At 40.0% G+C, this 15,446-nt stretch overlaps 1 protein-coding gene across 3 annotated transcripts; it reads left to right on the top strand.

Annotated features, from left to right (window-relative positions):
• Window positions 1-714: 714 nt before the first annotated feature.
• Window positions 715-14,013, top strand: alkal1 (ALK and LTK ligand 1). 3 transcript variants are annotated; one of them, XM_052073144.1, is made up of 7 exons: window positions 715-1,026; window positions 1,354-1,487; window positions 1,686-1,958; window positions 6,274-6,327; window positions 6,890-6,973; window positions 11,256-11,329; window positions 13,476-14,013. In XM_052073144.1, the coding sequence occupies exons 3-6, from the start codon at window positions 1,688-1,690 to the stop codon at window positions 11,318-11,320; spliced, it is 474 nt and encodes a 157-aa protein (XP_051929104.1). In that variant the 5' UTR covers window positions 715-1,026; window positions 1,354-1,487; window positions 1,686-1,687; the 3' UTR covers window positions 11,321-11,329; window positions 13,476-14,013. The 3 variants fall into 3 exon arrangements, with proteins under 3 accessions (XP_051929104.1, XP_051929105.1, XP_051929103.1); XM_052073145.1 differs by lacking the exon at window positions 715-1,026 and having other exon boundaries at window positions 1,035-1,487; window positions 6,893-6,973; XM_052073143.1 differs by lacking the exon at window positions 715-1,026 and having other exon boundaries at window positions 1,035-1,487.
• The last annotated feature ends 1,433 nt before the right edge of the window (window positions 14,014-15,446 follow it).

Raw genomic sequence — 15,446 nt, 5'->3', positions numbered from 1 at the left:
ACATAGGCTTCCCATCAACACATACCACACATGTACATGCAGGCATTCACATTCATATGCCTACAGTGTCATTTAACCAGTGTAACATTTGTACATACTTTCGCTCCACTCAAGCCAACACGTGGAAAACTTCTAACATTCCTTAAGTTTCTCCTGTTTACACGTGATATATTTTAGTACTATTTCGAAACCTCTTTTTGAACACAGTGATTCACACATTTTCAACTCTTTCATAATTATTCTACAAATCAACACCTGTAACCTAAACACATATTTGCCCCACGGGAATAAATACATTTTCTGAATCTGAATATTTGCTTAATACTAGTTTGTGTCTTTGATTAAAAAAAAACAAACCAACAATAACAACCCACAAACCAACAACCCTCTCTAATTTAGAGCAGCGTCTGGTGACTACGTTGAAGTAGAACTATGTAAGTAAATGTGTTGTTTTATTTTACAAGCTACAAAATTGAACAATCAACCCACGGATCAGTTTGAAATCCAACTGTCTATAGTACATTTTGCTCTGAAATAATGAAAGGTATGTTTTAAAAAAAATCAACCTCCCCCAAATGTTCGAATTTGTGATTCTGACTATTCATTCCGATACTATGCAGCAGATCGCTGGTTGCACGTTCGTTTTGTTTTCTATTTGCTGAGAGTTGTATTCTGACCTGTTCAATAAAGATTTGGGGAAAAGAAAAAATGCAGCAAATCGCTCGTTCGCACCTTTATCCTTAAATTGTGTGGCGCTATTGTAACGCGAGTAAGCAACAGGTGAGACGGCAACTTTCCGCAGACAGTACAATTAGGAAGTGAAAAAAAAGCGAGGAAGACGCTTTCCTACTTCACATCAAGTTTGGATTTACAATAGAACGCGGGTTAAAAGAGAAGGGCATGGACACATCACGAACTTAATGCAGTGGTTCCCATGTATTTCTTGAAAACGATACATCAGAAACACGTAGCTGCTATGCCGTCAGGAGAAAGGCACGGGTGTGCAAACATCCTCCACGTTGACAGGTCAGTGAAGCATTACGCGTACTGCTCTCAGGACGTAACTTATCCAACTTTCTTCCTTTGGGGGGGAGAAAAAAAAACAACTCGTGTTTGCGGGCATTGGCACCGCTTTGCTTATTTTCTCGAGTTAAAATAATAGTGGAGTGGTGTTGTAAAGTGTTCATGCGCGGAGATGCTCTTAAAATTGTTGAGCGTGAGTTTTGGAAGTTCTGATGTACGCAAAGGAGGGGCGCAGCGTGCCAAAGTGAGCCAACGCCGCGGGATGAAACGGCACCAAAGATGTCAACCTTGCTTTGCCACCCACACGAAATCGATTGTATTACCCCCAAGAAGCCGGCTGCTCCACATATAAATAGAGACGGGAGAATATTGCTCCAAAGACGGTGTTGAACAAGGAGAGCTCGCTGCGACCAGGACCAAGATTTAAACCATTTGAAGAAGTCAACTGTGTCCACTCGACACTAGTAAGTCTGCAGTGACACTTGTTTCACTTTGCCACATTCTACACTAACAAACATGCACTTTTTGCACTGAATTGACTTCTTTTCAGCAAGTCAACATTATTTGGATTAAGTCATTATGGTGATGATACACATTGATCTGTTTGGGTTTGAGATTCAATGTAGTGATGACTTGTTTCAGTTAATTTGTTTGTACCCCAGTCATGCAGGTGGAGAGGAAATGGCCCATACTCCTGACTTTCCTCCTTCTGCTCATCACCTCCGGCCAATGTGTGGACAACAAGGAGGTCAAGCAGAAGGCGAGAGGAACCCTGTTGGATTTAATCGTACAGGTGATCAAAGACGGCCAGCAATGGGACAAACACATTTCCAGACGCTGCAGTGGGGGACTCTTCACGTCTCTTCAAGACCCGAAGTTGTCCTCCCTTGAAAAGCCCATGTACATTCCTCGGCTGGATAACAGTAAACTCATAGGTAAGCTGATAAGATTTATTTTTAGCATGTGATGATCAAAGCATAATCCGTCATTTTAGAGTGGGAGACAGCTGTCATTGTCGGCGTCTGAACTGTCCAACTTAGTTTCAAAAGCCTGAGTTGGTCTGGCTGCATGGGAAGCTTGTAGTATACGGATGATAACATCCCTTTTGCGTATCTGGTACACTACAGTGTTGTTGGTTTTTTTTTGCCTGGAGTAAACCAAATTATCATAATTATCAATTTAAGCGATGTAAGAATGGATATGTTTCACTTGAAGGCAAACGGATGTTTTCGTTTGCGATATTCCCAAATTTGAGTGGAAAATTTCCGCCTCATTCCAGCTGTGCTTTAGTGATAGAGAGCAACGATAGAAAGCATAAATTCACCGAGAAGCGTCACTGTTCCAAACGTGAATGACTCACTCACTGATTCATTGAGGAACCCTTAAGCATGAATGGCTGCCGTTGCTGGGTTTACACTGGATTATATTCAATAATGACCACAAAAAAAAAATGGAAGCGGAGATTTGACTTTCCCCCAAAAATTGTAAAAAAGTAGAATGATGAAAAGTCTCCCTTGAAATCCATGAAACAACACCCTCAAAAAATAAGGATTTTTATAGTGTTCTTTTACAGCTTTGAAACATACATGTACATGTATCATCCATCCATTTTCAAGAGTACATGACTTGATTAAGGGTGATGAATAAAATGGAGTCCATCCCACACTTTGGGTTACAGGTGGCATTCCACCCTGGGCTGGATGCTAGCCAATCACAGGGCACATGTAGAAACAAATATTTGCTCTCACATTCACACCGGTAGACAATTTAGCGTCTCGAATGAGCCTAACACACATGACTGGAACCCACACAAGGTGAGCCGAGATTCGAAACCCAAACCAACTGTGAGGCAGAGATGCTACAACGACTGCGAGTATTTCACTCGCTTTCTAAGTCAGTAATCATAGCCTCCATGGCGGCGAATGAGATACACTTGTGACAAGTATCGTTCTCAAAGAGGCATTAAGAAGAGTAATTAACAGAAGGAAAATGGAGATGCCATGCTAAATGCTAAGCTAACCAAATTTTATCATGAAACACAGGGATTTATGCGTGTTTGGGTAATCCTGTACACTTTTCACAAAAGTCACGTTACAGCAAAGCAAATGAACTTTTGAACAGCAAATTACGAAGCAATTTCATTCGTGTCTGGAGAGAACGTTATATAAAATAATACTACACACATCGCGAAACAGGGCGTCCCTTCTCACGTCATCTATTACAGTTCGGCACGTGACGGCCGTTGTTCACACTGACAAAGCGAATTTTGGTACCCGTATGTCTCTGATATCAGAAGTGTGAATGAATTTTGACTTTGATTTTTGAGATCTGCATAAAAACATTCTCAAAAGAGATCTCAAATCATATTTTCTTTTCAGTTTTTTTAAAAGAATTTGTGTTTTAAGCATTTTTAGATGGCCCTTATTTAGGTTGACATCAACATTCTCTAAAATTATTTATAATCTTAACTAGCAGCCTACTTGATGCATTTCTCATTCAATACTGGTCTGTTTATTTTTTCTTCAAAATAAAGTGAGAAAAAGCAGTCAGAGTGTGGTGTAGATTTTTTACATCGTGATTGAAGAATTTTTTTTTCAATATATTACCCAACTCTACAATAAATCAAATATCATACACATCCCTAGTCTCCTTTTTGTTTTGAGTTGTATGTGGTTGCCTTTTAGTTTGTTTGTTTTAATATACCGGTAGATCTAGTGGGAAACTTTGATACTGGTATTCATGTCCTTACTTTCATATCTGGACATTTGAGGAGTTAATCTTCTCTCATATAATGAAACATGAATTAAACATCAATTCAGAGTCCCTCGCCGGAGTGCCTCATTGGTAAAATATGTGCAGTAGGACTTAATTAAATGGAAATAATGCACTTTGCCTGCTGTTGAGATTCCCTCCAATATGCCAGTGAGTCTGCTCGTGTTGGAGAGGTGTTGCTCAGGCATACGGCTCAGTCTCAGATCAGCCCGCGCAATTGGAAAAGCACCTTTTTCAGACCAGTGGGTTGATGGAATTTATCTTTTGAGGATACAAAATAAAGCATACCAGCAAATGATGCGTGTGACGCTACCAAAGTGCGGCGGTCACGCAATGATAGATGTTTTGAACGCAACGAGAGAACGAGGAGAAATCTCACAGTAACGTGAACGATTAGATGAAGTTGTGCTGCTTGATTGTGTTGCTTTTAGAATCTATCAAGGATTTGTAGTAGTATGTCGCTGGAGACACCAGTCAGTTTCAGTATTTATTAAAAAGGCTGTACACCCCAAGTTTTTGTTCATCCATCTTCCGCTCATTCAGGTTCGGGTCACAGGGGCAGCAGTTTAAGCAGGGAATCCCAGACTCCCCTCTCTCCAGCCACTTTGTCAGTCAAGGTCGTCTAAGTGGACCTTGAGGCATTCCTAGGTCAGTCTGGATGCATAGTCTCTCAGCCTGTCCTGGCTCATTCGCCACCTCCTTGGACCTCCTTGGACATGACTCACCAGCGAGGTGTCAAGGAGGCATCTTGATCAGAAGCACAAACCACCGCATCTGACCCCTTTCTCAATGCAGAGGAGAAGCGGTTCTGTTCCGAGCTCCTCCCTGAGTGTCTCTGAGGGAGAGAACCCAGACACCCTGCGAGCATAGGTAAGGGTAGGAATGGAGATAGACCAGTAAATCGAAAGCTTCACCCTTTGGCTCGGCTCCATCTTTACCATGGAAGGCAAATACATTGTCCGCATCATGACAGACATTGCGCCGATCCACCTGTTGAGTTCCCACTCCATTCTTCCCTCACTTATTCCAAGAAACTGAAACTCCTCTACATGTGGTAGATTTCACTTAGAACATTGCCTTTACAGTTATTTCATGTTTTTGTGATAGTGATGGATTGACACAGCAGCAGATTATTTCGAGTTACCGGTACATAATTGTATGGGAAAAACATTTTTTTTCGAAATACAAACAAATCTGCCATCAAATATTGACCATAATCCTGGACCTGATTGGCTTCAACCTTAAAGGTCCAAATGCATGCAAATGTTTTTTTTTAACATTATAAGAAGTCTAGATCAAGTTTACCGACATATGAAAAGTATTTGTCCATGGTGAACATAACTATAATCCACTCTCGCGTACGTGTCCCTGAGTCTGGGGCTCATGTACGTTAGACCTCATGCCTACTTGAACAGTCTTATTCTGATGCGCATTAAATTCCCCATACAGTAAGCTCTTTAGCCTGTTAGCATGCATTGTGAGTGAGACCAGCTTTTATACAGGAGGTTGACGTGTTGACTCTTAATGTGATGCTAATTTGAGAAATTTTTTTCCACCAATTTATTTTTTATTAGATCTCCACATTGAGTAATGTAAACATAATTCCGCAATCTTTATGTTGACCTTTCTGTCCTTATCCTCAAATTTCAAAGCACCCAAGATGAAGCGCTTGCACTCTCCCTGATGAATGTGAGCGACCCTTGGCCAAAATGCAGACACATGATGCAGCTCATGAAATGTTATGGATCACTGTACCCTGAAAAGTCCATGACCAAGTGGGAATTTGACAAGACCGATCAGGCAACGTAAATGTTTGAGTGGCACCGTGAGTGTTTTTAGCCCATTTTTGGCGTGCTGACTTACCTACACCGAGCAATATGTTGCCTTCCAGTGATAGCATGTAGGCTATCCATCTTAACCCAGGATATGGGCACCAACACACTATTATTACATAGTACAAGTCCTGATTCTTTGTTACATTTAATCATGCATATACTGTAGCACACTTTTAACGTTATCCAGGAGTTGGCTCTTTAAAGTGAACTAGCGGAGCCGGCTCCTGACTGGAGGCCGATTTGTTGGTTTCTCTTGCCTTGTTCCATCCATCCATCCATTTTCCAAACCGCTTGATCCTCACATCTTGTCTTCTTTTTTTTTCTTTAATTAAAGTTGCATGTGATTGGTCAAGACGCGTGGCGGCGTCTTTGTGTCCACATTAAGCAGAAGGGGGAAGGGGGAGTTTTCTCACTGCGGAGGGAGAACACAAACCAAAGTGAGGGAGAAACAAGCTCACAAGAGAGCATTGCTATATCGTGAGAGACGACATGCAGTGAAGGTGAATTTAAAAAAAAATAACATGGACACAATTTAAAGTTGTCTGACCTATCATACTTGCCTGTTATCCCTGATGGTCTGGTTCACCTAACACAGATATACTATTTAAAAAATGAACTAACAAATGCTCATTTTCTTTTCTAGAAATTGCTCCTCGAGATCTAAACATGAAACACAAGTTCATTCAACACTTCACAGGTAAGAAAATGAGACCAACGATTGAAGACTGGTTGAAGCTCACTTCTGCCTTTAAAACTAGTGTAAGACAATTTTGTTTGGCACACAGATCAAGTGGCACTTGAATGGCCCTTTTCTCACGCATAAATGGCCTGGAGTATTTAAGATTTGATTTGTATTCCTCTCAGCTAACTTACAATATGATTAAGGCCAAAAAAAATTTGACCTGCTGAGTGTTTGAGGCTTATAAGGAAGCAATGTAGAGAAACGGCACATGGTTTGAAGCTAAGAGATTGAAGTGAACAATGACACAAGGTTAAGGTGATTACTTGTCTCAAGACCTGGAAACACTTCATTATTGGTGTGAAAATCCGCAAGCTTAAATGAAATGTGGATTGCCAAGTACGATTCGATTCTTCTATTTACCAAATCTATTAGAACCATCAACATGTTGGTTTGCCATTTTTTTCGATGCAAAAAAGTTGCTCCAGGCCTGATTGTGATTTGTTTAATTTTTGTATTAAGAAGAAATAATGTGGACCAGAGCTTGATTGATTTTGTCTGATGAGACCTTTTCATGAAGCAGGACCAATCAAGTTTTCATCGGAATGCAGAACACACTTTGACAGACTTTATCACAACACAAGAGATTGCTCAAGACCAGCATGTATGTATTCCATTCTTTTTTTTTCACCATCTCAAAAAAATGTGATTTTGTGAAGTGAAAATTTGTTGTTGTTTTTTTACGATAACCACTGGTAACAATCTATAATCACATCTTAATTAATGAATGAAATAATTCCTAATAGTAATAAAATATGATTAATATCATTGATGACGGATACATATTTGTTCCAGCAATTATTTTTTTGAGCATGGTCAGTTCCCTTGCCATTTGTTGTATTACAAGTCAAGTCAAGTCAACAGTATTTATAGAGCACTTTCAAACAGCCATCACTGCATACAAAGTGCTGTACATGGAGCGATTTAACATGCACAGTAAATAGTAAGACAAATCGGTAATAAAGGCGGTAGAAAGCACCAAACAGTAAAATCGAACGCCAAAGAATACATGTGGGTTTTGAGGAGGGCTTTAAAGATGGGCAGCGAGGAGGCTTGCCGAATGTTCAGTGGGAGGTCATTCCAGAGAGAGGCACCAGCAACAGAAAAGGCCCGATCCCCTCTGGGCCTCAATTTAGTTCTTGGTACTTCTAACAAAGACTGGTCCACAGACCTGAGGCGCCAGGCAGGTGTGTAGGGGCGGATGAGCTCAGAGAGGTAAGGTGGCGCGACATTATTCAGAGATTTGAAAACAAATAAGAGGATCTTGAAAATAACTCTAAAATGAATGGGGAGCCAGTGAAGGGATGCCAGAGTAGGAGTTATATGCTCCCTCTTACGAGTACCAGTCAAGAGGCGAGCAGCGGCATTCTGGACCAGCTGAAGGCACCTAATCCGTCATTTTAGAGTGGGAGACAGCTGTCATTGTCGGCGTCTGAACTGTCCAACTTAGTTTGAAAAGCCTAAGTTCGTCTGGCTGCATGGGAAGCTTGTAGTATACGGATGATAACATTCCTTTTGCGTATCTGGTACACTACAGTGTTTTGTTTTTTTTTGCCTGGAGTAAACCAAATTATCATAATTATCAATTTAAGCGATGTAAGAATGGATATGTTGCACTTGAAGGCAAACGGATGTTTTCGTTTGGGATATTCCCAAATTTGAGTAGAAAATTTCTGCCTCATTCCAGCTGTGCTTTAGTGATAGAGAGCAACGATAGAAAGCATAAATTCACCGAGAAGCATCACTGTTCCAAACGTGAATGACTCACTCACTGATTCATTGAGGAACCCTTAAGCATGAATGGCTGCCGTTGCTGGGTTTACACTGGATTATATTCAATAATGACCACAAAAAAAAAATGGAAGCGGAGATTTGACTTTCCCCTTGCTCTGTAGAAGTCTACTTGGATCTACTTTGACCGAATTTGTCATAGCTGACATCCTAATTGTGTTCTTGGTGTTCAATTTCTACAAATTCAATTATTTGTATTAACTACACTAACGACCTATATTGAACGTTTATGCAACAGGCTATAACTCACCATCAAATGAAGCTGTGAAATTTCCATAACAATAGGTACAGGTACAGTTTTAGATGCACAATCTCATGATATCAGAGCTACACTGCATTACAGTGAGATCTGTTTTAAAAATATTACTGAACTTTGTTAGCCATATGAGAGGACCAAAGTAAGATTTTTATTATATTGCTGCTATATATCTCTTTATTCAGAAGATTACTCAGATTTCTCCCACGGCCGTATCGCCCAGGTTGACTACCACTGCTATCCAAATACCTTAATTGGAATTTGCAGAATTAGTCTTTTTTTTGTCTTAGTTGTTTGCACTTGGAGGTAGGCAGTGACATCTGAAAATAATTGTGGATTTTTTTTGGTTATTAAATACATGAAAGCATCATGACAAAGTTGTTGGAACATTAAATGAGAGCAGTTTATAGACTCATGATGTAGGACGGAGGTCAACCCAAGGTCTTTTTTTTTTTTTTTTAATGAAAGGCGCATCATACTTTTCTTCAGCAAATTATTCCTGATCATTAAAATTAAGGACAATTTATGCTCAAAGTGTCATACTTTTACTTGAATGAAACATATGCACACCGTCTTCCATGTCGGAAGGACTGGAGACCATCCATGAAATTGGTTCGTGCAAAGTACATTTAAAAGGACCTGCAGGAGCATTCCCGCTTGCAAATTATGTAAATTTGGTCACTGTGGAGTGCGTACTTGGAGGCTGCATTCTTCCACCGATGCGGGAGACACACACACCGCCAGCCCCAAACATAGTTGCGCAGTGGTTCGAGGGTTGCTTTTAAAGATATATTTAAGACCATAATAAATATATTTCACACTCTGTTGTGATTTTTCTGAATGAAAGACGATGACATCCACCGCATATGTCTGCGGAGCTCAGAATCTGTCTCTATATATATATAAAATATATATATGTATATATATATTAGAGCTGTCAGTTTAGCGCGTTTTTATTGGCATTAATTTAAATGAATTTTAACGGGATTAAATTTTTCTCGCGTGATTAACATGGCACACGTCACAAGCGGATGTTACGTTGCTCTATAAATACAGCAGAAACAAAACAAGAAGCGCGCTGCAGAAGTCCACGCCCATGTCTGTTTTGCCAGCCCCGGCAGCGCGAGACACCGAAAAGGGATACTTAGAGTTTATGAATGGAAAGTTTACTTTTAAATAGTTGCCATATTGCCCCACTGACAAGACCAAAGTTATCTGTTCTTCTCTCTCTCTCTCTGTATCATACAGGTATAGGATGTATGCCACTGACGCGATTGTTACTTGTTTGGAACTATTTTGTGTGGAAGGTTACAGTGGTCTGTGTCCATATAAATAGAGCGGGTGGAGCTTCTCTGTGTTCGTCTGACAGTGACAGTGCGCTACGGTGGTAGCGACCTAGCGAAAGTAAAACGTCTCCAGTGTTGTCATCGAACCAAGTGTAGTCATTCGAAATGAGGTCTACACAAAACCGTAGAGAGACTTCCGCGCAAGAAGGACCAACACAATCAACATAGCCTGACTGTGTTAGAGGGAGTGAACACCCCCCCCCCTCTTCCAGAGTGGTTTGCCCCTGCAGCACGGGGGAAGTGCGTGTGCTTGTTTGTACGGCCGGCAGTTTCGAATACAGCGCCACATAATGAACACTGGTGTCCGGTGTCTCGTTATTCTTCAACAAACATACAGAAACAGACTTCTGTGTTGAAAGCAAACTTGAGAAAAACGAAGTATGCAACCATGGTTTAAATCCACTATAGGCTGAGTACTAGTGTACCTTAGATGTCCACTTTATAATGTTCTATTGCTCTGTTTTGATTTAATAAAAAAAGCTGTTAGAGCAGCTGTTGTGTGACAAAATATTTTTTTCACCGTTATTGATGGACAGTAATATTGTGTGAGAGATTATGTGTGAATAACTGCACCAAGTGAAAAATTGTTCACGTAAAGTTGAAAATCGAAATTGTTATTTCAGTAAATATTTGCATTTGGCACATAGAAAACTGATTCATGATTCCATGTTGATGAGAGCATTAAAATGGGGACAAAATAGGACAAAAAATGTAAAAGGAAATTCATAAACGATAAAAATGTGTGAGTAATCACGATTAATTTTTTAGTTCATTTGAGTTAATTATGACAGTTGCATTTTTATTCATTCATTCATTCATTCATCTTCCGAGCCGCTTGATCCTCACTAGGGTCGCGGGGGGTGCTGGAGCCTATCCCAGCTGTCTTCGGGCAGCAGGCGGGGGACACCCTGAATCGGTTGCCAGCCAATCACAGGGCACACAGAGACGAACAACCATCCACGCTCACACTCACACCTAGGGACAATTTAGAGCGTCCAATCAGCCTGCCATGCATGTTTTTGGAATGTGGGAGGAAACCGGAGCACCCGGAGAAAACCCACGCAGGCCCGGGGAGAACATGCAAACTCCACACAGGGAGGCCGGAGCTGGAATCGAACCCGGTACCTCTGCACTGGTTAGCACTGTAGCCGACGTGCTAACCACTGGACTACCGGGCCGCCCAGTTGCATTTTTAATTAGATTAAATATTTTAATCGTTTGACAGCTCTAATATATAAATAATTATATATATATATATATATAATATATATATATATATATATATATATATATATATATATATATATATACATAATATATGTATGTGTGTGTGTCCAGTTAAGATTTATTGTCAAATATGCTCTATGTGCAACATACAGCACAGGTGAAATTACTTTCCTCTCTCAACCACAGTGCAAACATGCAGTGCATTGAATGTTGCTGTAAATGTTATGTGCTCTTTACCAATGACGTTGGTACCCTTTCTCTTTCAGATTATAAGAGATGTGCCAGATTGCTGACACGATTAGCAATGAGTCCACTCTGCACGCAATCATAGAGATCTTATGTAAGTTAAAAACAAGTGATAAAAAGATATTTGTCTTTTTCTTCAGGAATGAGGTCAATTAGAAGAAGCATGTTCGTATCTGTATAAATTTGGATCGTAACTTTTTAGGCCCCCCCAAAAAAACATTTTGTTGTTGCCTTTCCGTGTGAGCCGATGAAGAGGTATACACATATTGATTTGAACCCCATAACGCTCTATCTATCTATCTATCTATCTATCTATCTATCTATCTATCTATCTATCTATCTATCCATCTATCCATCTATCCATCTATCCATCTATCCATCTATCCATCTATCCATCTATCCATCTATCCATCTATCCATCTATCCATCTATCCATCTATCTATCTATCTATCTATCTATCTATCTATCTATCTATCTATCTATCTATCTATCTATCTATCTATCTATCTATCCATCTATCCATCTATCCATCTATCCATCTATCCATCTATCCATCTATCCATCTATCCATCTATCCATCTATCCATCTATCCATCTATCTATCTAGTACATATTTATATGCATTTATACCAGCCTGCATAAGCGTATCATGTTGATGGAACTACTGTCTAACTGAGAAGCCATTGTTCCCCATGGCAGTCATGGTTCCATTAAGTAATATTCACACCTGTCCAAAAACAACACACAACACATCCACCACACACACAGTCCAAGTTACAAGCAAGGTTTTGCTGCACTTAATTTACTAGATTATGCCTTTTTCTTTGCACTAATGTGCATTTTCTGGCCACCAGACGATTAGAGTGACTGTCTCAGATGCACTTTGCTTGCTGAGATTGGTGGTTTATTCATTCAAAAACTAAAAAGCTTCATTACACAAACATCTCTTAATTATTCTTGATTCTAAACACTGTTTTTTAGTTAAGTTTTGTTCCTGTTTGCACCATGAATGTTTACCATGCCTCATCAGATGAGGTCTGCCCCGTGGCAATTGCAGTTTATGTGATTGTTTTAGGGGAACAACTGCGAGGAATAGCCCTATAAATTCCTGTGTTGCGATGTTTTGAATAGCGTGGCTCCATTCCCGATCATGACTTGATAAGACGCTTCAAGCGATACCAGGCATACTTTCAGCCTGGCACAAATTCCAAAATGATCACTTAAAAAAAAAGGGGGGGGGATACGTAAGTGTTCTCTGGATTGAAGACCTCTGCCAAGGCTTAAACAGACGACCTTCCATCCATCCGTTTTCTTTCGCACTCGCCCTCATTCAGGTTGTCAAGTGAAGCCTATTCCAACTGACTTTGGGCGAGTGGCGCGATACATCCTGGAGTAGTCATCACAGGGCACTGATAGGCAAACAACCAGTCACATTCAATCTACATGTCTGGACTGCTGGCAGGCCAGTCTCGTACTCTTTTACAACAAAGCCATGCCATTGTAACACATTCACAAAATGGCTTGGTATTGTCTTGCTGAAATAACCAGGGGCGTCCATGAAAAAGACATTGCTTGGATGGGAGCATATGTTGCCCCAAAAGCTGTAACTTTCAGCATTCATGATAGACATTTTGGATTCAACTGTCAACCTTTTACAAGAGCCATTTTACGCTAAGGGCAAAAGTTTGGTAGACGAAGACGAATAGTTCAGAATCTCATTGGTTCTTTTTTTTGAAGCCATGTGTGATGAGAGCGGGTTAGAGTCACATTCACTGCAGTCCGGTCCTCAATCCATCGTGACTCAATTAAGCAAGCTCTGAAGATGCAATTAGGAGCCACTGGTGAGTGATTGCTGCAATAGAGTTCATCTACGTAATACTTCATTTCTTTTTATGTGATTTTTTGGGGGGAGTAATATTTCTCCTCTGTGGTATTTGGTGTAACTGTAATGAGGAAATTGACAGGGTTGACACATCTTCAAGTGACTCACATAATGTGTTGGGCAGCACATTATGCGAGTCCACTTCCTTCTGTACAAATCTGTCAAAGGTATGTCACACTTGAAGGGTTCTTCCAAGTGATGTGGTTGACTCACGGTTTGTAAATGAGATTTGCAATAAATGTCCAGTAATGACCCTCTTTGCTCAGCCAACATAATCGGAGAAACAAATGATAAAATGTATGAGACTTATGCCTACTCTGAAGTGCTTCAATTTGATTCATTTTTTTTCTCCAACAGGTCCCATCACGATGGAGGAACGTTTCTCTAAGGAAGTGCCTTCAAAAAAATATATATATATACTGTATACATATGTATGAACGCAAACATTGTTGTTTTCAATAATGTTTTATTTTGTTACTCTTGACATAAATGCTCTTGGACAGTTTAGTTATTTTCACATGGATTTATCCTCAGTATTTCATATAGCACATTGACTGTAATGTTAATTGTAATGCATGGTATTAATGTAATGTTTTACATGTTAGGAAAATGTGTACGGTCCATAATATTTCCACCAGCGTTGGATTATTTTGCTTTTGATGATGGAGGGAAAGATTTTCCATTCCTGTTTGATTGAAGTCTTCTATTGTTATGAAACCATCAGCCTGCCTTGCATTGGACCATTTGTCATGGTCTTTTCTTCGTCACCTTTTATTTGGCACTTGAGTGATTGCTCACTACGAGAGCACGCAGAATGACAACAGAATTGATGATGGTGCATTATTGAACAATAAAGACTATTGAAGCATAACATAAACAGTGCATTGAGATTCTTGCAAAAGAAATCCAAGTGGGATTACAAATGGAACTCAGGGCAGTTAATTACGTTTTATCAGGGACAAAAAAAGCCTAAGGTCCAACACCGTCAGAACCAGGCTTGGACACAAAACACACTTGCAGGGTTCAAAGTCAAAAGACATATTTATTTGAGGAGCAACGACTAAACAACTCAAAACAGCAAGACTGTGGAAACAAGGCATGGACTGCTCAGATCTGTGGCAAGAGGCTGAAATGCACGCACAAGGACAAAATCCAGTGGCACAGGACAAAGGGACACAAAGACCATTTAAACACAAGGTAATCTGCAACAGGTGGAAACACTCAGGGCAGGCCTGACAATCAGACTGGCTGGCACAGGAGGATGGGTAAGTGACCTGAAACGAGAGGAGAGTCAGTCTTTCAAAATAAAACAGGAATTGACCAGTCAAAAACGAACAACCCTCATGCGGTGTGACAAACACACATTTTTGTAATGTTTTCTGCTTTAATGTGACTCGCTAATCTGTAATAAAATTTGACATTTTTTACTAAGAGGATAAAGAATATATGCCTGCAAGTATTGTTATCCTGCCTGTCGACATGTGTTGATCAACCATTTGTGTTCAAATGTACATTCCTTCAAGCGTTCTCAACACACCAACAATTTAAATTTGTGCTACGTCAGGGGCATTCTACTGCAGAAGTTCTGCATGCATTTTATCTGGGCTCAGCTATGCTCAATGGTGCAACCTTCAAAATGACCCAAATACAATTTTTGCTTGCTGTGTCTCTGCGGCTTTCTGGTAACCTGGCTGAGCAGTGAGCAGGCATTACCCAAAACAGAACCACTCCTTTTCCTCATTGCAGGTGTGTGTGGTTATTTTCTTTGGCAGAGATCAATATTAAATGTCAGCCCCATCGAAACTGTTGACTGACACAGGAGGAGGTTGAGCAATTTGGGTTCTGCAGAACGTCAGGTGAGCAAGCTCTCTGAAAAAGAGCATAGACATGTTATTGGCATGATCTGAAGTATTAGGACACACATATGTATCAATTAATTAATAAATCAACGGCTTGGCTGGATACCTTCTCCTTTACTTGACCACCAAGATTAACATTAGATATAAAGTCTACTACACACCCATGTCCAAATGCCTGTTTTTTTTATCTAAAAACATACCAATAAAAATCATCTCTTTCCAACATTAATGTAATCATAGTATGAACAACCCAAATGAATGTTTTTCTAAGTCTTTCTTTTTTTGAGTGAATGTAAACAACAGAAATTACGTGGTTGCACAAGTATGTGCGGTGTTTGTGGCCGGCTCTGAGTCAACCAATCACAACGATACAACCATTTCAAGTGCTTCTTAACTAATTAATTAATCAGAAGAGGAGTTTTGAGTGATTAACAAACAAAAAAAAACTTTTTGTCAGATATGTTCACAC

This window comes from Hippocampus zosterae, chromosome 8 (assembly GCF_025434085.1).
Source record: "Hippocampus zosterae strain Florida chromosome 8, ASM2543408v3, whole genome shotgun sequence".
NCBI lineage: Eukaryota > Metazoa > Chordata > Actinopteri > Syngnathiformes > Syngnathidae > Hippocampus > Hippocampus zosterae.
The sequence above is the reverse complement of the archived record's forward strand: the minus strand, read 5'-3'. Positions and strand labels throughout refer to the sequence as shown.

Excerpts from the sequence above, each read along its gene's own strand:
- alkal1 (XM_052073144.1), top strand. The coding sequence starts at position 1,688 with ATGCAGGTGGAGAGGAAATGGCCCATACTCCTGACTTTCCTCCTTCTG. Across the intron at positions 1,959-6,273 it reads GGATAACAGTAAACTCATAG|AAATTGCTCCTCGAGATCTA; the intron begins GTAAGCTGATAA and ends TTTCTTTTCTAG. Across the intron at positions 6,328-6,889 it reads GTTCATTCAACACTTCACAG|CAGGACCAATCAAGTTTTCA; the intron begins GTAAGAAAATGA and ends CTTTTCATGAAG.